Source organism: Orcinus orca, chromosome 5 (assembly GCF_937001465.1).
Source record: "Orcinus orca chromosome 5, mOrcOrc1.1, whole genome shotgun sequence".
Taxonomy (NCBI): Eukaryota; Metazoa; Chordata; class Mammalia; order Artiodactyla; family Delphinidae; genus Orcinus; species Orcinus orca.
Window position 1 is genome coordinate 16,363,010 of NC_064563.1, and position 18,392 is coordinate 16,381,401.

The 18,392-nt window shown below is 45.2% G+C and overlaps 1 protein-coding gene across 4 annotated transcripts in view; it reads right to left on the bottom strand.

Moving 5' to 3' along the window:
• The window catches only part of ARHGEF26 (Rho guanine nucleotide exchange factor 26), a 154,237-nt gene extending 137,809 nt beyond the window's left edge, over positions 1-16,428 (bottom strand). For 3 of the 4 annotated variants that reach the window (XM_004284500.3, XM_033414349.2, XM_033414348.2), the window contains exons 1-4: positions 16,273-16,428; positions 14,713-15,850; positions 13,107-13,146; positions 9,402-9,547 (exon numbers count right to left, since the gene is read on the bottom strand). In XM_004284500.3, the coding sequence (XP_004284548.1) occupies positions 9,402-9,547; positions 13,107-13,146; positions 14,713-15,792 (1,266 nt within the window). In that variant the 5' untranslated portion in view covers positions 15,793-15,850; positions 16,273-16,428. The remainder of the gene's footprint in view (positions 1-9,401; positions 9,548-13,106; positions 13,147-14,712; positions 15,851-16,272) is intronic. The other variant, XM_033414347.2, reaches the window with a different exon arrangement.
• Positions 16,429-18,392: the final 1,964 nt, after the last annotated feature.

Consider the following 18,392-nt stretch of genomic DNA (forward strand, 5'->3'; position numbering starts at 1 on the left):
AATACCAAGTGGAGGATGAGGGAGGCTGTAATTTAATTTGATTTCGTAGTATGCAAATACCTACCATAGGTAGTTCTAAACTATGAAGATACCAAGTTTCCTAATGTATCAAAGACATTTATTAAATCCAGGAGGTAGCCAAAGTGTCAAGAATTTGTCCTTTAAAATAAAAATTAAAACAGCCTCCAAATAGCCCCAAATAGGAAACTTCCTGGCTGTTTTCCCCGCTGAGTTTTTTGGCTGTTATTTTCACTTATGGGATTAGGTTTTTGCCTTTACTCATTCATTTATACATTCACTCATAAATTCACCACATATTTACTGCAAGCCTCCTGTAAGTCAGGCAATGATGTGCTAGGAATAGGATAGGGAACATAACAGACAAAAATCTCTGCTTTCATGCAGATTTTATTCCAGTGGGAGTAGATGGACCATTAACAAGAAAAGTAAATCACATAGTATGTTAGAGGGGTAAGCGTCAGGAAGACACTGGAAGAAGAGCTATTTATTGGAAGCTGAGGAGACAGCAAGTGCAAAGGCCCTGAGGCAGCGTGCACCTTGTATTGGAGGAACACCAGTGTAACTGAGCAGCAAGCATGGGATGAGTCCAGAGAGTAACCAGGGGCCAGAATACACAGCCTCCCTGGCCCCTGTAAGGCTTAGCCTTTATTTTGAGTAGAGGTAAGAAATAACTTGAAGGTTCAGAACAAAGGGACAATATCTCAGTACATTTTAACAGGATCACAATTCAACAATATAACTATATAGCTGCTATACGGAGAAGAGACCAAAACGGACCCACATAGATGCAGGGAGTTGAGCTGGGAAGCAATGGGGACAATCCACCTCCACAGTGACAGGGTGGCAGCAGAGAAGTAGCTCTATTCTGAAGTTACAGGCAAAAGACTTTGCATCAAGTCTTTTTAAGTAAGTTATGGGAGAAAGAGAAGAGTGAGCAAAGGCTCTAAGGGTTCTGACCTTCACAAGTAGAAAATGGAGTCATTATTTGCTGAGAAAAAGAAGAGATTATGAGAGAAGCTGATTTGGGTGGGAGAGAAGGGAGTGATCAGAAGTCAACTTTTGGAAAGGTTAACTTTGAGATGCTGGTTAGATACCAGAAACAAAGCTGGATATCCTTGTCTGACGCTCAAGGAAAGGTCCAGTCTAGAGACAGAAACTTGAAAGTCATCAGAGTAGATGATGTATTTAAAGCCACAAGACTGCATGAGATCACCAAGGGAGTGCAGATAAAAGAGGAGCCCCAAGGATGGAGCCTCTGGACCCCCCAACAGGTAGAGGCTGGAAGAAAAGAGATCAAGAAGCTGCAGGTGCACTGACTTTTTCTCAAATCCTCTGACCCTCCATCACCCCGAAGGGTCCACATAGCGTACGTGATGTTTTCTCTGCTTGGGACTCCTCCAGCCTGCACCCGCCCCTCTAACAACATCTCTGACCTGACACTTATCTGGTAGCTGATCAGATGGCAGTTCTTGTCATCTCCTTTGCCACCTTCCCTTGACTGACAGCATCTTGCCCAGACAGGTGCCCTTCCCACAGGATCTCAGAGCAGCACAAGTACGTCCTTCACAGTATTAACACAGCAATTCTACACGTACATGTGGGATAATTTGGTGTCTGTCTTGCCATTCAGGGTGTCAGTAAGGACATGAAAGCAAAGTGGAGTCTGTTTGTGCTCTATCTCCACTGCCTAGAACAGGGGCCTCCACAAAGACTACGTGAATGAAGGAATCATTCATCAATCTCTCTCCTCAGTTTTTTGCTCAATGAAATAAGACCCTCTTTGTCTGGGACCCAGGTCTAGGTTTCCAGTTGAAACACCTCCTTTTGTACTTACACCAACCAATATGAAACACCCCTGTGCTCATGTCCTCCCACTTTCTTGGAGCACTTGTCTCTTCTGCTCCGTACCTGCCCTCAGGGCCTAAGGCACACACACACACATTTTCACAACCCATTGTTCTCTCCATAGAATCAACAACATAAATATTGGCACATCTACCACTCAACTGTCCTTTGCTTACTAAGCTCCAACCAGAGTAGTTCTTTTCTCAATCTCTATATATTTTTCAGAAGGGGTTACAGTTCCACCATCGCTATAATTCAGAAAAAGAAAAACTTCTAAAGGTGACATGAACAACATGGAAATGTACTCAATACACAGGAAGCTACAGTGAGGTATCCCCAGTATTTGGAGATAAAGTCAAAAGAAAAAAATACTCCCAAACTGAAACTGAAAAAAACAAAAAGTATAAACTAGTTTCACACATCTACTTGTGTGTGCATTTTTCTAAAGAGAAGGTCTATGGCTCACAACTTCTATCAGATTCTCAAAGCAGGTATAGCTCCCCAGAAAAGAAAGATGGCGAAATGCATATCTATCCTACAGCCTAACCCAGAGACTAGAAAGAACACTGAGGATCATCGTGTAGAGACGTGAAACGATTTATAAGACACACTGTTCAGGAAAAAAACAAGTTGTAACAGCTGCACATATGTAAATGCACATAATCTTTATTTTTTCCTTACATGTATATACGTGGATTTCAAGAAGAGCGTTACCAAATTGAGAACGGCACTGCCTAGACAGAAGCCGAAAGAGACTGGGATTGCAGATATGATCAAAAGAGACTTTGGGGGCTTCCCTGGTGGCGCAGTGGTTGAGAGTCCGCCTGCCGATGTAGGGGACACTGGTTCGTGCCCCGGTCCAGGAAGATCCCACATGCCGCGGAGCGGCTGGGCCCGTGAGCCATGGCCGCTGAGCCTGCGCGTCCGGAGCCTGTACTCCGCAACGGCAGTGAGAGGCCCGCGTACCGCAAAAAAAAAAAAAAAAAAGAGACTTTGGTCTCATCTGAAATGTTTAATTTTTTTCATGGAACATGTGCTATATATTGCTTATATAGTCAAAATCAATTTTCAAAAATGTTGAGGGAACACCACAATCTAATTGTACTGAAATGACAAGAGTGTAACAGAGCCCGCTCCCTGCCCCAGGCTAAGCAGATCCCAGCTCCAGCCCTCTTAGCTGGACCAGGATCTCTGCTGGGGTTCCTAGGTCCAGGCACATGGACCTCCAGTTGTGTTTATAAAGATACAAACACTCCAGGACACCTACTCTCCAATGTAACAGTGTACACGAGTACACGTCTAAAGCCCTGACTAACTGTCTACATTGTAAGTACCAAAAGTAAGCCAGATGTGAAAAATGGGAATGTTTTTTCTATTTTTTAAACATAAAAGATAGATATGATAAAAGGTATTAATCACCATTTAAGGTAAAAACATAATTTTATGAGACTGCTATGTTGCAAAAATGTAAATGGAAAATTCTATGACTGAAGAGATTATTTTAAGCAGCAACTCACTGAACAACTGAAAATTAATTCAGACAAGTGTGAAAATGTAAGGGAAAAGGATGAAATTGTTGATGACCTCTAAATGCATTAAGCATTTCTGCAAACAGGAGGATATTCAGACTTATTACATCTGTTGAGCTCTGATTTTCAGTAGAAAACAGTGTCTTTCACAATAAACATGGTGTAGATTCTAAAAGAATAGGTCCCACCAAATGGAACTGCTAAAGACTCCAAAGCGTGTTATATTTTCCACTGAATGAAATTACATTGGTAATCAAATGGCCATTTTTCAAATCGCCCTTTCTCATTTGGCAGTTCCAGGTCAACCAGAGCAAACTATGTGTGTCTTAGGAGCTGATTCCAGAACTCAAGAGACCAAAGTCCTAACTCTAGCTATGAACCTAGTTAGCCACACTAAGGACAGCTGAAGACGTACTTTAAAGAAAACATAAAAAACCAGTTCCAGAATAGAGTTTAAAATTTTTGAGCAAACTGAAGAAACATTCAAAATGATTTCAGATTACTGATAAAGCCACGTGTCAGCAAGTATAAAGGAAGAGTCCAGTAAGAGGATGACTGTAGCAGGTGTATGTCAGGTGACTGCATTCGGTATTGAATCCAAGTAGAAAGTTGGCCTGTGTGCTTGTTTTTGACTCTGGAGCCTGAGCACCCTTGTCAAAGGTACCTGGGGTGTCAAGGCGGTGGAAATTACACAAACACACCCCATGGCAAACAAATGGGGTCAGGGCATGGCTGGCAAGTGTGGCTTTGGGGCTGTCACGGAACTTAACAAAACAAACATGGGTTTCACAACTGTCAGTTTTTAGTCCAATGCATAGTACGTGATGGGGGGAGGGGTCAAGTTATGACAAAGAGCAAAAAGACTTCAAGATTGATTTTTTATTTTCAGTAATATTGTAAATCCTTCTGGGAGCCCATTAAAGGATGAAACTGATTAGAAACCTGAAGCTCACTTTGCATGGAGGACTCAGCTGCTACCCACCTAGCACTAACTGTAGCAGGTACTCAGTGTTCAATCCCACACTAATAATACAATCAATATTTTTCTTCAAACCCACAAGCTTTGCCCAGAGATCCAAGAACTGCTGTCTCAGTCCTCACGATGTCGTTTTAGGTGATTCGCTGGGCCATTCACCTGTGTATGGCAGGTTCCTTTATCTCTGGGCACAGATCTCTGGAGGACAAAAATGACTTTTCAAATTGAAACCTCAAATTTCTTCCACTTATGATCAACTAAAACCTGGTAACCACGATCATTTATTTCTCATATATTAGTGTTCCCCAAGGCCTGAAGGGCAGCATAAAGTTATGTTCCCTGGAATGAAGAAATCCTATATTTCTGATTAAGAGTAGATCAATATCCTCTGACAAGCAAGTGAAGGAAGAGGAAGCCTGGCACCATCTGATGACAGCATGGAGCTCAGGCTGTGTTCCTGACAATGGAGAACACCCCACTTCTACATGGAGACCCTGTCAGCAAAGCCACACTGCTACCCACATTCACCACTAAGTCACTATAATCCAACTAGGGAAGCCTAGACTTTCTCTATTCTATGAAGGCCCAACTAAATGCCTCTCTTACTCAGTTCTAACTCTCCCTCATTCCTAGGTGACCACAATGCAACAGTTAAACCTGTCCCAACACCATACACGGAGAACCACCTTTCGTGGTTGTCCAATGAAACCAAAGGAGACACATCATAAACACACACACGAAGACAAATTACATACAGACTGAAGGCCTCAGGACCTTACACAACAACCAGAAATGACTGCAAACTGTGGCTCTTCTAAAGAGTCTCCTGCATACTGGACGCTCCTCACAGTCAACTGATAAAAGTTTCATCACCTCAGGAGGCAGTCATGTGTTGGCAACAAAGATAAGAGATTTTTGGGCTTCCCTGGTGGCGCAGTGGTTGAGAGTCCACCTGCTGATGCAGGGGACACGGGTTCGTGCTCCGGTCCGGGAAGATCCCACATGCCGCGGAGCGGCTGCGCCCATGAGCCATGGCCGCTGAGCCTGCGTGTCCGGAGCCTCCGCAACGGGAGAGGCCACAACAGTGAGAGGCCACAACAGTGAGAGGCCCGCGTACAGAAAAAAAAAAAAAAAAAAGATAAGAGATTTTTACAAAATAAAACAATCAACAGCAGCTAATGCACAGGTGTGCTCACACGCACCCTTCCCAAGTAGAAAGTCAAGATACATGCCAAATTGAGACCTAACCCCTTTGCCAGAAAACCCTTTGTCCTCTTCCCTTTCTGGGATCAAGGCCTTACTCGAGGAAGAGTTTTGTGTTAAAGACAGGATGGGGACTACCTTACTTATTTCATATTATTAAAAGTTAAGCATGGGGGCTTCCCTGGTGGCACAGTGGTTGGGAATCCGCCTGCCGATGCAGGGTACACGGGTTCGAGCCCTGGTCTGGGAAGATCCCACATGCCGTGGAGCAAGTAAGCCCGTGAGCCACAACTACTGAGCCTGCGCTCCGCAACGGGAGAGGCCGCGACAGTGAGAGGCCTGCACACCATGATGAAGAGTGGCCCCCGCTCGCCGCAACTGGGGAAAGCCCTCGCACAGAAACGAAGACCCAACACAGCTAAAAATAAATAAATAAATAAATTTATTAAAAAAAAAAAAAGTTAAGCATGGAAAGATGATGGAAAGTCAAAGTGTTCCAAAACCTGCCCTAAACACTGTAGCCCCTTTACAAGGGAGATCAGGGCACAAGGTCAGACAGAGAAACAGAGGTGTCTACCCCTTACGGAAAACATCCTGACATTTTTCATAATTCATGAAGCCTCTTCTCTTTAGGGTCCTAACTGCAACCTGGATATTTACTAATTGCTAGGCTTCTAGAAAAGTAATCGCTGCTTTCTGTTGTTTTCCCTAAAAGCCAGAGCTGCTTGCAACTTTTTAGTGGGTAGAAAACCCACGTGGGAAGGACAGAAGAGAACTTCAGGACAGTGATGACCCCTGGGGAGGAAGGAAAGAGAAAAGGACTGGAAAGGAGGATGGTTAACTGAATCTGTCTCAAAAAATAAAAGCGTGAAATAAATATGTTAAAATGTTAACATCTGTTCAAGCTGGTACCTGGATGGCAGGTACCTGGAAATCTATTACACAAATTTAAGTTTTAATTTTTCTACATGCTTGAAGTACTTTATAATAAAAAAAAAATTAAGATTTTTAAAAGTGAAACAGAGGGCTTCCCTGGTGGCACAGTGGTTGAGAGTCCGCCTGCCGATGCAGGGGACACGGGTTCGTGCCCTGGTCCGGGAGGATCCCACATGCCGCGGAGCGGCTGGGCCCGTGAGCCATGGCCGCTGGGCCTGCGTGTCCGGAGCCTGTGCTCCGCAACGGGAGAGGCCACGACAGTGAGAGGCCCGCGTACCGCAAAAAAAAAAAAAAAAAAGTGAAACAGAGACACAAAAGGCACAAAGAAAATGCAGGCCGGTGCCCAAGTGATGCAAAGTGGCAAAGTCCAATCATGCTGCTTTGATTAAGTGTAATTGTCACCAACACAATAAATACACACAAGCCTCCCGGGAACACTCAAATCCAAGATAACACACGCTGCGGTTAGAACCCATTTTATAGCTTTACATTTTATCACCAGATAGTCTTCTGATATCAGTCTTGTTAACAAAAGGCACATCAGCACATTGATCCTTGGCCAAATAAAACACATGCCCATATTTGAAGTTGTACTGAGGATATGTAGCATTATTTCAGTGCGCATTTGTTAATCTAAATGAAAGCCAAACTCCAGGAGGCATAAATATGGCAGCCTGGTTTTTGGTACTAAAGCTAAGCTGGAGCAGAGTGTAAGTGACACAGAAGTACACATTTTTGTTTAGCATTCAGAGAACAACAGAAGGATTTAGGCCTGTGCTAACAAACGCAGCTGCTGTCCCACAGAAAGAACTCAAAAAATCCATAGTTTTCTTCTTGAGGATCTACTACCAAATGGTCCATACCAACAATGGAATGACAGCCATTTAGAGCCATCTTGGCCTGTGTGGGCCTTGTCACCAGTTTTTCCAAGTATCTGCATTGGCATATAATACCACAAGATCATCAGATTAGGGAATAAGGCTACCAACATGCCGGTTCTGTGGACAGATGATACCACCTCACCACTGCGAAATTCACAGAAGCATCACGGAAGTTGCAAACTGTTAGCACAGGAGCCAAGTCTGGCCCATAGATATTGTTGGGCTCATGCAACACTTTTTTTTTTTTTGCGGTACGCGGGCCTCTCACTGTCGTGGCCTCTCCCACCGCGGAGCACAGGCTGCGGATGCGCAGGCTCAGCGGCCATGGCTCACGGGCCTAGCCGCTCTGCTGCATGTGAAATCTTCCCAGACCGGGGCACGAACCCATGTCCCCTGCATTGTCAGGCGGACTCTCAACCACTGCGCCACCAGGGAAGCCCTCATACAACATTTTTTAAAACTTGAATTAGGATAATACTCGTAAAAATCTGGCTTTCTGTATTCTCTTTTTTAAATATCAGAAAATACTGTAACACGGGGCTGGTTTGAACTAAGTGTCCGCTGCTCAATTCATACAAGGCCTATGGACCACAGTCCCCGCCACTTCCCCTCACCTATACTCACCAGCATCACTTATAACACCACCTGCTCTGCCCTGTAGGCATTTTAATCTGTGGCATAACACTAAGGGTGTCACACGGTGAGGGGAGTGGAAATACATAACTTCTCCTTAGAACAAAATTAGGGGGTGTGAGAGAGACAGGAAGAAAGGGCTTGGTTTCTAGAATTCTGAATTCCAATACAGGGCAGAAGAGGGGAGGAAGAGCCTGAGCCAGAAGTCATCCCCATTATCAACATGCACCCATTTCCATGGTCAAATTTATGAGCGCCAACATATACAACTTCTTCACTTATGCTGACGGGTTCCCTAAATACATAAGATTCCTGACGCTGAACAATGCTCATTTCGGCTTCAGAGGGAATCACTTCTGCTCCCATATTGCCAACGGACTCACAGAGGTGCACTGGCCTGTTTTTCATGCAACGCTCCCACCACCCAAGCTGGCCACGGGAATTCCTTCCTACTTGGTAATGCATCAGATGCCCACAAATGCTGTACCCAAAGTCACATCAAGTAAACTACGCATCACACTGTGACATTGTTAAGCCAGGAGGAAAAGAAATTACGGCTAAAAACAAAAGATGTTTGATGCAGAGAGGAGAAATTACTCATCAACACAAAAGTAAGTGTCAGATACTCGCAAACAAAAGATGCACACGGGGAGACAGAACAGAATGCCATTCATTAACCATTTTCAAGAAAATATAAACGTGTCCCTATCAAATGAAATTTCCAAGGAAGAAGTGTAATAAGTTCCCTGTTGTGCGTAGGTACATATACATATATACATATGTCATACATATGTATATAGAGCCATAATTATGATAAAGCTCAGGATATATTAAGCTACCACTACATACACACTCTATAAAGAAAACAAGAAAAGATACTGAGTAAGGGGGTTCCCTGGTGGCGCAGGGGTTGAGAGTCCGCCTGCCGATGCAGGGGACACGGCTTCGTGCCCCGGTCCGGGCAGATCCCACATGCCGCGGAGCGGCTGAGCCTGTGAGCCATGGCCACTGGGCCTGCGCGTCCAGAGCCTGTGCTCCGCAGCGGGAGAGGCTACAGCGGTAAGAGGCCTGCATACCGCAAAAAAAAAAAAAAAAAAAAAAAAAGATACTGAGTAGGAAGAGTTTCCAGAGTCCATGGTACATCAGTCTTTTATTTGATAAAAACCTGATAAATTTTCCTGATCAGAACTGTCAAAGTTCATGTTCTCACTAGTGCCTGCAGAGTTTCAAGAAATATTTCACAATCTAAAAAGAAGAGTCTTTCTCCTTAGGGTTACAGGATCACTGGTAGAAAAAATTAAAACCACAACTAGGCATAATGTCCACAACTTGGTCTTCTCACTCCCGCAGATACAAAAAGAGAAGGTACACACTCACCGCAGAGAGCTGGCTCCACGTAGGCCTCAGTGGCTTATGGTGAACCACAATTTTTTCGTCTGATTTCTTTTCTTTAGGCTCTGACTCTTCATCAGAGTCAATGTCAAGGGCCTTTTCTTTGTAGTTCTGATACAGAACAGCGTTTTCTGCAAGAAAACCAAATCTTACATGTCACTAATTGCCCCCCCATCTTGATGCTACTTGTTCTAAACAAACATCTGTATTTATACGTATACGATGTTTGGTCTCCAGTTAAACAAGAGACAAATGGATTTTGTCACTGAAGAGTCATTACCAAAAAGTGATTTTCTCACTCACACAGCTCTACCCCCAATTCATCTGCAGGGGAAGGGGAAGGGCCCATACATGAAATGTCAACTGAAGCAGAGTTTCCATGTCTCTGTCCACTACCCATGAAGGTCATGCCCCGTTACATCACTGTTTTTTAGGTTAAATTGAATTTACACCCTTTTGTCTATCTATTTAACAAATATTTACTGTACATCCACAATGTGCCAAGGGCTGAGAGTAAATAGAAAATGAAAGACATTTCCCATGCCCTCATGAGCTAAAAATTTAATGAGAAAAATAGTCGAAGTCATTCATTCATGTATTTATTCAACTGATAGTTAGAAAATGCTTACTAAAAAAAAAAAAAAAAAGAAAATGCCTACTAGACACTAGCGACTGCTAGGCACTGGGGCTACAGCAACGAACAATAACAGAAAAAGATAAAAATCTCATTCTTTGTGGAGCTGACATCAGAGTGAGGAGAGAATGACAATAAATAAACAAGTAACTTTTATAATATATCAGATGCTGATAAGTACCATGGAGAAAAATAAAACAGGGAAAGAAGGAGCATGTTACAAGGGGTGATACATAGATTTTAAACAGGGTGGTTTAGGAAGCCCTCACAGAGGTGACATTTAAGCAAAGATCTAAAAGAAGTGAGAAAGTAAGCCACCTGTACAGCTGGGGAAAGAACATCCCATCAGAGAGAACAGCAAGTACAAAGGCCCTGGGGCAGGAGTCTGGTGCATCTATATGTACAAGGATCAGCAAGGAGGCCTGTGTGGCTGGAATAGGGTAAGGGAGGGGAGAAAGTACAGGAGCTGGGGCTTGGGATGATTAGAGGGCAGACTTGCCTCAATGTCATTGAAAGGACTTTGGTTTTTTACTCCAAGTGAGAAGGCAAGTCATTTTAGAGTTGAGGACACAATGATCTTGCACAAATACATACCTACAAACCCAAAGATTTACATACAGGGGCTCTGAGAACAGACTGTCAGCAGGATATGATCTAGTCTGGGGATCAGAGAGGTGTTAATGAGGAATATCTTAAAATCTGAAAGCTGAGAAACTACAGAGCTACAGAAAAAAAGCACATGTAAAAGCCCTGAGGCAAGAGGACATATGTTACCTAAGAAGAACAAAGGAAGGTCATTCACTGGAGTGTGGGTGTCTAGCGGACAAAGGGTGTAAGGTGAGTTTAAGGGGAAGAGCCAGACAGTCCAAAGCAGCAGAGTTTTGCAGGCAATGTTAAAGAACTGGATTTTACCCTGAGTCCAAAAGGACTGAGTTTCTTTCATACTGTAAGGGCTGTATTTTATCCCGATTGCAATGGGAATCCACTAAAAGGAAAGGACTTTATTAGACTGGAAAAGCAAAATATTGACTACTTAAGGGACTAATTAGGATGCTACTGAAGTGGTCACTGAAAGACAATGGAGACTTGGGGGGATGGGCTGGATACGGGGCTCAACTGGATATGGTGGTAAGGATGTGTCCTAGCTCTATAAGTCCCACAATGGAGAAGTAGGAAATGGGAACTCCAGAAGAGATTCACCTTTAGAGGAAAGATTATGAGTTTGGTTTGGGATATACTGAGTTTGAAATGCTTTTCCCATCTACTGAAGCCAGCAAACATCTGCCTCATCTCTCAGCAACTACTGCATGTTCCACATGCACCATTACTAAAGTAATACTGGAATCTATGCAATATTTTACTGTTCTCTGATTGTTCTAAATATGTAAAGCAGATTATGAGGGTGTAGACTGAGTTCCCCCCCACCTCTGTGGTGTCCTTTAAAGTACTTAGTGTGTGGCACAAAATATATGCAGACGTTGTTGATATACATTCATTCATTCTCACAACAACGTGGGCAATAGCATTAACTTCATTTTACCCAGGATGAGACTGAGGCTCAGTGAAGTTAAGAGGCTTGTTCACTGTCACTCAACTGATGAGTAGAAGCAGCAGGACAGGAACTCAGGCCCCTGGTTCCAATAGCACAGGTTCTCACCACTCTACCACACAGCTTCCTGACTTACATTCTTGTTAGTCATTAACTGTAAGGCTCCTGCATTCCTCATGTACATATATGTGAAAAAGAATTTCTAGGTCATCATATCTGAGAAGAGAGGAGAGGGTGCACAGAAACAGCTCCTTGTAAAAGGAAACAACATAAAACTAGTTATAGTGAAGGTCTGTCCTCGGACTTCACAAAAGCTTGACATTTTCAACCCTTTGAGGCAAAGGTCCCAAAACCACTATCAAATTCCAGAAGATGCAAAGCATCTCTCAGAACTGATACTAGGTAGATGCTCTGTTCACTGCACAGTCATAACGGGGTATAAGCGGAAGCAAATGGGACTAAGAACCAGATCTCTTCCTAGTCCTGGCTGTGTGAAAGTGGACAAGGTACTAAACACTCCGAGCTTCTAGTTTCCTCAATTATAAAATCTGAATTTATCCCAGCCAGTTAAAGTACTGTATCCTGGTTTCTTCCTCATAGAGAACAGTTTTCTAAGATTGGTACAGTAAATACACTTTTATAAACTGGTCTTGTTTAAATGATCCAATGAGAACTGATGTTTATAAGAGTTATATAAGGAAATGTTTTGTAGTCAGCCAAGGTGATATAATTCCGGGTGGTTTTACCTTAGATTTACTTATAGAGGGGCATACCCTTCTTCATTGTTCTTTAAAGGTTGGGAAATCTCAGCATTTCAAAGCAGGACAGAAAGTAACTACCCTCACCTGCACCACACTCCCCCAGCCCTACAAGCACTGCACCTGGGGCTTCTCCCTTTGTGCCCTTCCAGACCACTGACACAGGATCCATCTATTTACACGAAGTCTGCTAATCTGATTAGGGTTTGAACACCTGGAGAAAGCTGCTTTTATTTTTGAGACCCTTCACAAAAATATTATATGGGTTCGAAATTCTTAGGAGTATGTTTCTGTCAGCCAGGAGAGTTAGATTTCCCCCAAATTGAAACTGGATTAGGAAACAGGAAGTCAGAAATGATATTAAAATGTAGAAATATGGGGAAAAGAACATTAAGTCAAAGGAAATATGACTTAAGATCTAAATGCCAAACTTAACTTTTAACTAAAGGGCTAGAGCTTGCCCTTACTCTTTCTCCACTTTTTGAGGGAGGTGGGGATGGAGCCAGAGTAGAGAAGAATTAAAAATCCCAGAACGTTGGTCTGACAAAGTCATCTGCTTACAAAGAACGCCATTAATTTTACTCACTGCTGGTGAATTTAGCTTAGCGCAGAGCTCTGTGCTGTATAATTTGTGAAGAAGTTGTACATTTTTCTCATCTTGACTTTTTTGTAACTTCAGTTGGATTTCAACTTACAATTGATATTCCACATTGAAACAGCAATAAAAGTCTGGAAAATCAAATGCTTACCTTCCCCATCAAATGTTCCTTGTCCTTTCAGCATTTTTTTCTAAGAAACAAGAAAAGCAAAAAGAGGAAAAGCAAAGCAAACTATGTATGAATGAGCCAAACAGAAAATACAGCTATTTTAAGAAAAAGTATTTTTTGTTGTTGTTACATTCATTAGATTTCCAAAGGCATACAGCAGATGATCCCTGGAGTAGTTCACTCGTAACACTACTACAACTCACCAAAAAGGTGAAATAAAATGTACAACATCCCCCATGCTCTGTCGATACAGCTTGAGGATCCTCAAATGACCAGTAGTCCAGCTTATTTCACTACTCATGATTCACCATCACTGTTAAATTGAACTTTGCTATACTTGCAGAGTTGGAGGGGGAAAAAAAAAAAACACATAAAATATTATGGAACTTCTTTAAGGCCATGGGATCTAAAATAAAACAGGCTTGCCTGTGTATTACACATGTGATATTTATATAGACTCTCTGATTAATCAAGAAAAGATGTGGCTGCCAAAACGAATTCCTGCCCGATTGCTGAGATCTGTCTTGTGTCTGGAGAAGACAGCACATGCACACTCCAAAATCTCCTTCCCTAGTTTTCCCTATTTCTTTATGTCATATTTAGTAATATTTTAATGAGCACAGCTCCTAGGCCTTTATCTGGGAGCAACACCATACCATTCATTGAAACCTGAAGTTTTCAGCTACCAGGTTGTTAAATGCACTCAAGGATTAAGTGGGCACAAAATGGGAATAAGATACAACCACAGGCAGTGGTGAGAGAAACCAGAAACAGCAAAGATGACAAACTATGTCTTTTGTGATCTGGCAACAGACTTTTAAAATTTACATTTTACCTGAATGGTATTTAGTATGTGATCACCACTGAAAAACATAATTCAGTAATTAACTCATTAGTGTAAGTAATTAAAATAATCAATAGGCTCAAGGGAAATCAGTTTTCCTGTATCAGCTGTGATGAATCAGCAACGAATGACTGACATTGCTAAACAAGCACCAGGCAGCGCGGCCACATAATCAAGAGTGCAGAGCCACGCCTGCCCACCATCCCCTTTTCAGCTACCTGTGTTAAAACTGTTCGGGGCTCACTCAGCCAATACTTAATTTTCTGTGTTTTTTTTTCCTCATTTGTCCCCCACTTTTTGCCCGAACTTAGAAAATTAAAACAATAAGAGTTTCAGCTCCTCCCATGAAGCTGCATTAAACTGGGCTGTGCCTGCCAGCAACAGAATGGGCAAGAGATAAATGTGCACGGGTCTGATCCACAAACCACAGAATTAAAAAATTGGGCTTCCCTGGTGGCGCAGTGGTTGAGAGTCCGCCTGCCGATGCAGGGGAGGCGGGTTCATGCCCCGGTTCGGGAAGATCCCACATGCCGCGGAGCGGCTGGGCCCGTGAGCCATGGCCGCTGAGCCTGCGCGTCTGGAGCCTGTGCTCCGCAACGGGAGAGGCCACAACAGTGAGAGGCCCGCGTACCGCAAAAAAATAATAAAAATAACAATAACCTCTGTGCCCTTCCTCCCCACCCCCGTCACCTTCACCTGTGGCTTAGTGAACGCCTAACTTGCGACACTCTTGCCCATTCTTACCTTTATCCTTCCCAGGCTGGAAAACTTATCCTTATCTTCCATTACCGCTTTCAGAATAGGCTGGGACATTCTGTTCTTCTTCTTCGAGGTGGTAGGACTGTCAAAATCAACGCCACTGACCACCGCCCTGCGATAGGACGTGGACCTCAAGCCTCTCCGCAGAGACCCCGGACTGTCCAAGTCGTTCTCCGCCTCGCCCTCGTCCTCTGCGGGGCCCAGGGGCGCTCCAAGGCCCTCCACCATGCTGCGCACCTTAAGCAGTCTCTTGTGGGGCTCCACATTCTGACTGTTGGATTTACTTATCTTAATTTCCGAGGCCAGACTCTTCGGAATGATCTGCTGTTTCCCCACTTTGAGGGCGGCGGGGCTGTTTGTGCTCAAAACCACTGAAGGATTCTCCAGGAGCTCGTTCTCCTGTGAGGGAAGCCTTTGGAGGGGGAGTTTTTGCTCCAAAGACCTTTTGTGGGGCGCGGGAGAGAGTCTCGAAGGTCCCCGCTCAGGGTCCTTAGCCATCTGGCCTGACAGCGAACGCGCGCCTGAGGAGGCGGTATTAGGGATAAGCGCACTTACAGCAGGCGAAAGCAGGGGGCTGGCGGGGAATCCGGCCCTGTCCCCCTCGGGGCTGCAGGGGGCAGACGCATGAGGAGTCCGCGGGCGGTGCAGCGGCAGCTGCGCGGGCGAAGTCGCAGTGCCGTTCGCTGGGGATTTGGGGTAGCCGCCCGACGCCGCTCTGGGTTCCTGGGGTGACTTGGGCCGTCGAAGCCGAGGAGAAACAGCCCTGTACTCCGGGGAGACGGTCCTCCCATTGGTCACCAACCTCCGATGGGCGCACAGAAGCAGGGGGCTCCTCTGGATCGTCCTGCCGTCGGAGGCGGTGGGCACCTGGGCCGGAGTCTGCGCCGCGGGGGGCTTCCCTCGGTCCTCCACCGGGAAATCCGTGATCAGCAACCCGCTGGGGCTCTGATAGGACTGGGGCCTCGGCTTGCTCCGGCCCAGCAGCTGGGGCTGAGGGGTTGAACGCCTCCGCCACAAAGGGGTTAAGCTGTTGCTGGAAAAATCTACTTCGGTCTTGCCGTCCATAGCAGAGCCTCGGGCGTCAGCCCCGGGGGGCGGGGGAACAGCACCCAGTGAGTCTTGCCTAAAGAGGAAAGAAGTCATGGAACTTTGCCGCCGGACAACCAGGCACGCCTTGCAGACACGCGCGCTCTGAGCCCGGGGATCACCCGGCTGCCGCGCGGGACACAACTGCGCGTCAATTACCCGCCCTTTCTGGGGCAAAAACTGCGCCCACCGCGCCGAGCAGTCCAGTACAGATATCTGGGCTGTGCCCAGGCGGATTAATCCAATCACCTCCGCGTCTTTCCCGCGCCCAAAGACCACCCGCACGGAAAGAGACAGCCACCAATTCGCCGGGTGCAAACTGATGCACAAGAAGCTTGGGACGAGTTCAGCTTTCTCGGGAAACTCGCCGCGGGACGCTCCCCTCCTCCGCCAGCCAGCCGCCCGCCCCCGTCGTTGGTCCCCTAGCGCTCTAGCTGCCCGTCTCCCAGGCGGATTTACCTCAAGGGCTTTGCAGAGCCCAAGGCCAAAGAGCACCCACCGCCCCGTGGGTGGCCCGGGTCCCAGACCGAATCGCGGCAGTAGGAGCTCTGGAGAGCTCTGCAGCCGACCAGGCGTCGGCTCCGCCCCTAAGCTTGACCCCGCCCTCAGCCTTGGCCACGCCCGGGCCCGCCTCAGTCGCAGCCATCCTGGAGCAGCTGCCCTCCTGCCTGGGTCTCTCGTTAAAAAACACACTAGCGCACCTGGGCTGGGTGCCGAGCTCCCGGGTTCCGGGCCGCGAGATGCGGGAAAGGGGCGGCGTGGGAGCTTCGAGCGCGCAGGTCCGTTGCCTGGAGCACAGCGTGGGAACGAGCGTGGGAGCCCTGCCAGGATGTAATTTACGAAGCCCTGGGTCCCCGGGGGATCTCCCCGGTAGAAACCCGGAATGCCGAGCAGAGTAGGGTCTGTGAAATGCGTGAGCTGGAGCGGGTAGCTCTGAACGCAGAAAGCCAGACGCCTCTCAGCATTCAGGTTGTCTTAAAACACAAATCCGATGCCTTGTTCCCCTGCTTAAAATATCTTACAGACTGATAAGTTTTCTTGTTTGTGCCTGGAGTATTTCCGGAGGTATACTTACAGCCAGCTCGGGGGAGGGGAAACTGGGTGCCTAGGAAACTGGAGGGAGGGAGTGTTTTCATTCAATAATCTTTGTATCTTGTATACTTTGGATTGCGAATGTTACCTATTAAAAGTAAACGCAATTTAAATTACAAAAAAAAAGCTTATTGGTTTCTAAGCATACACAGAATAAAACTCAAAATCCTCTCCATAGCTTATGAGGCCCTACAGGAAGCGCTTACGTCTGTAGCCCGGTCTTTTCCCCGCAACACTTGTTCCTTCAGTTTTTAAGCCACACCCACTTAAAGTTTGACAGCCTCAGAATCTTCCCTTTTGTTCCTCCTTGACCTTTTGACCTGTCACTCCATCAGAGAGGCCTTCCCTCTTGAATCAGATTATGGCTTATTTATTTTCCCAGCCACCTGTTCTCTTCCTTTTCTCCACTTGCCACAATACACAAACATATTTAATCATGTATTCATTTTTGTTTATCTGTTTTATCTTCTTTTGACTGAAAGCTGCAAGAGGGCAGGGGCCATGTTTCTTTATTACCCCCTCTGTATTCCAGGCATATAGAGGGCACTTAACAAATATTTGTTGAATGAACGAATGAATGAATGAGAGGAGTGATGTGAGGACAATGGCCAACTGCCCCAGGGTGCTCCTTTGCCAAGTGGTAGAAAGTTGGTTGTGTCCTGGACAAGCTCCAGCTATGTGAGAAGCATAAGGCAAAGTTGAGAAGACAGATGATTTTTAGACCATAAGATCTGTATAATTAATTCTATTAGCAAGACATATGGGCTGTTCTCCAAGTTCTCTTTTTTGGCATTCACGCATTCAGTAAGGATGTATCGAGCACCCACTGAATGCTCCTGTTTGCCCTGGACAGGTTGAATGTGATGGCCAAAAATATATTTTTTTTTTTTTTTTTTTTTTTTTTTGCGGTATGCGGGCCTCTCACTGCTGTGGCCTCTCCCGTTGCGGAGCACAGGCTCCGGACGCGCAGGCTCAGCGGCCATGGCTCACGGGCCCAGCCGCTCCGCGGCATGTGGGATCCTCCCGGACCGGGGCACGAAGCCGTGTCTCCTGCATCGGCAGGCGGACTCTCAACCACTGTGCCACCAGGGAAGCCCGATGGCCAAAAATATTAAGAGGCAATCTCTGGGTGGTGGTGAGATGAAGCCTGATGTTTTTCATGCTTATTTATACTTTGCTATACTTTCCAAATACTGTACATTAAATATATGTTACTTTGATCTGAAATATTTTTGTAAACTAGAAGAAATGGCATCAAAACATTTATAAGAAATTTTTCTAAAAAAAGAAATTTACCAAATATTTTGGTTAGAAGAAATATGGCTGCTTGCATACTTATACCTACCCACTTTTTAATATAGGACATTTTCTATACTAACCCATATTACTTTTATATTGGAAAAATACATTTAATTTTAAAAGTGCTTAGCTAATGACAAATGAAATGTTACCTAATTCAGAATGCAATTTGTGACTTACGTTAAGAA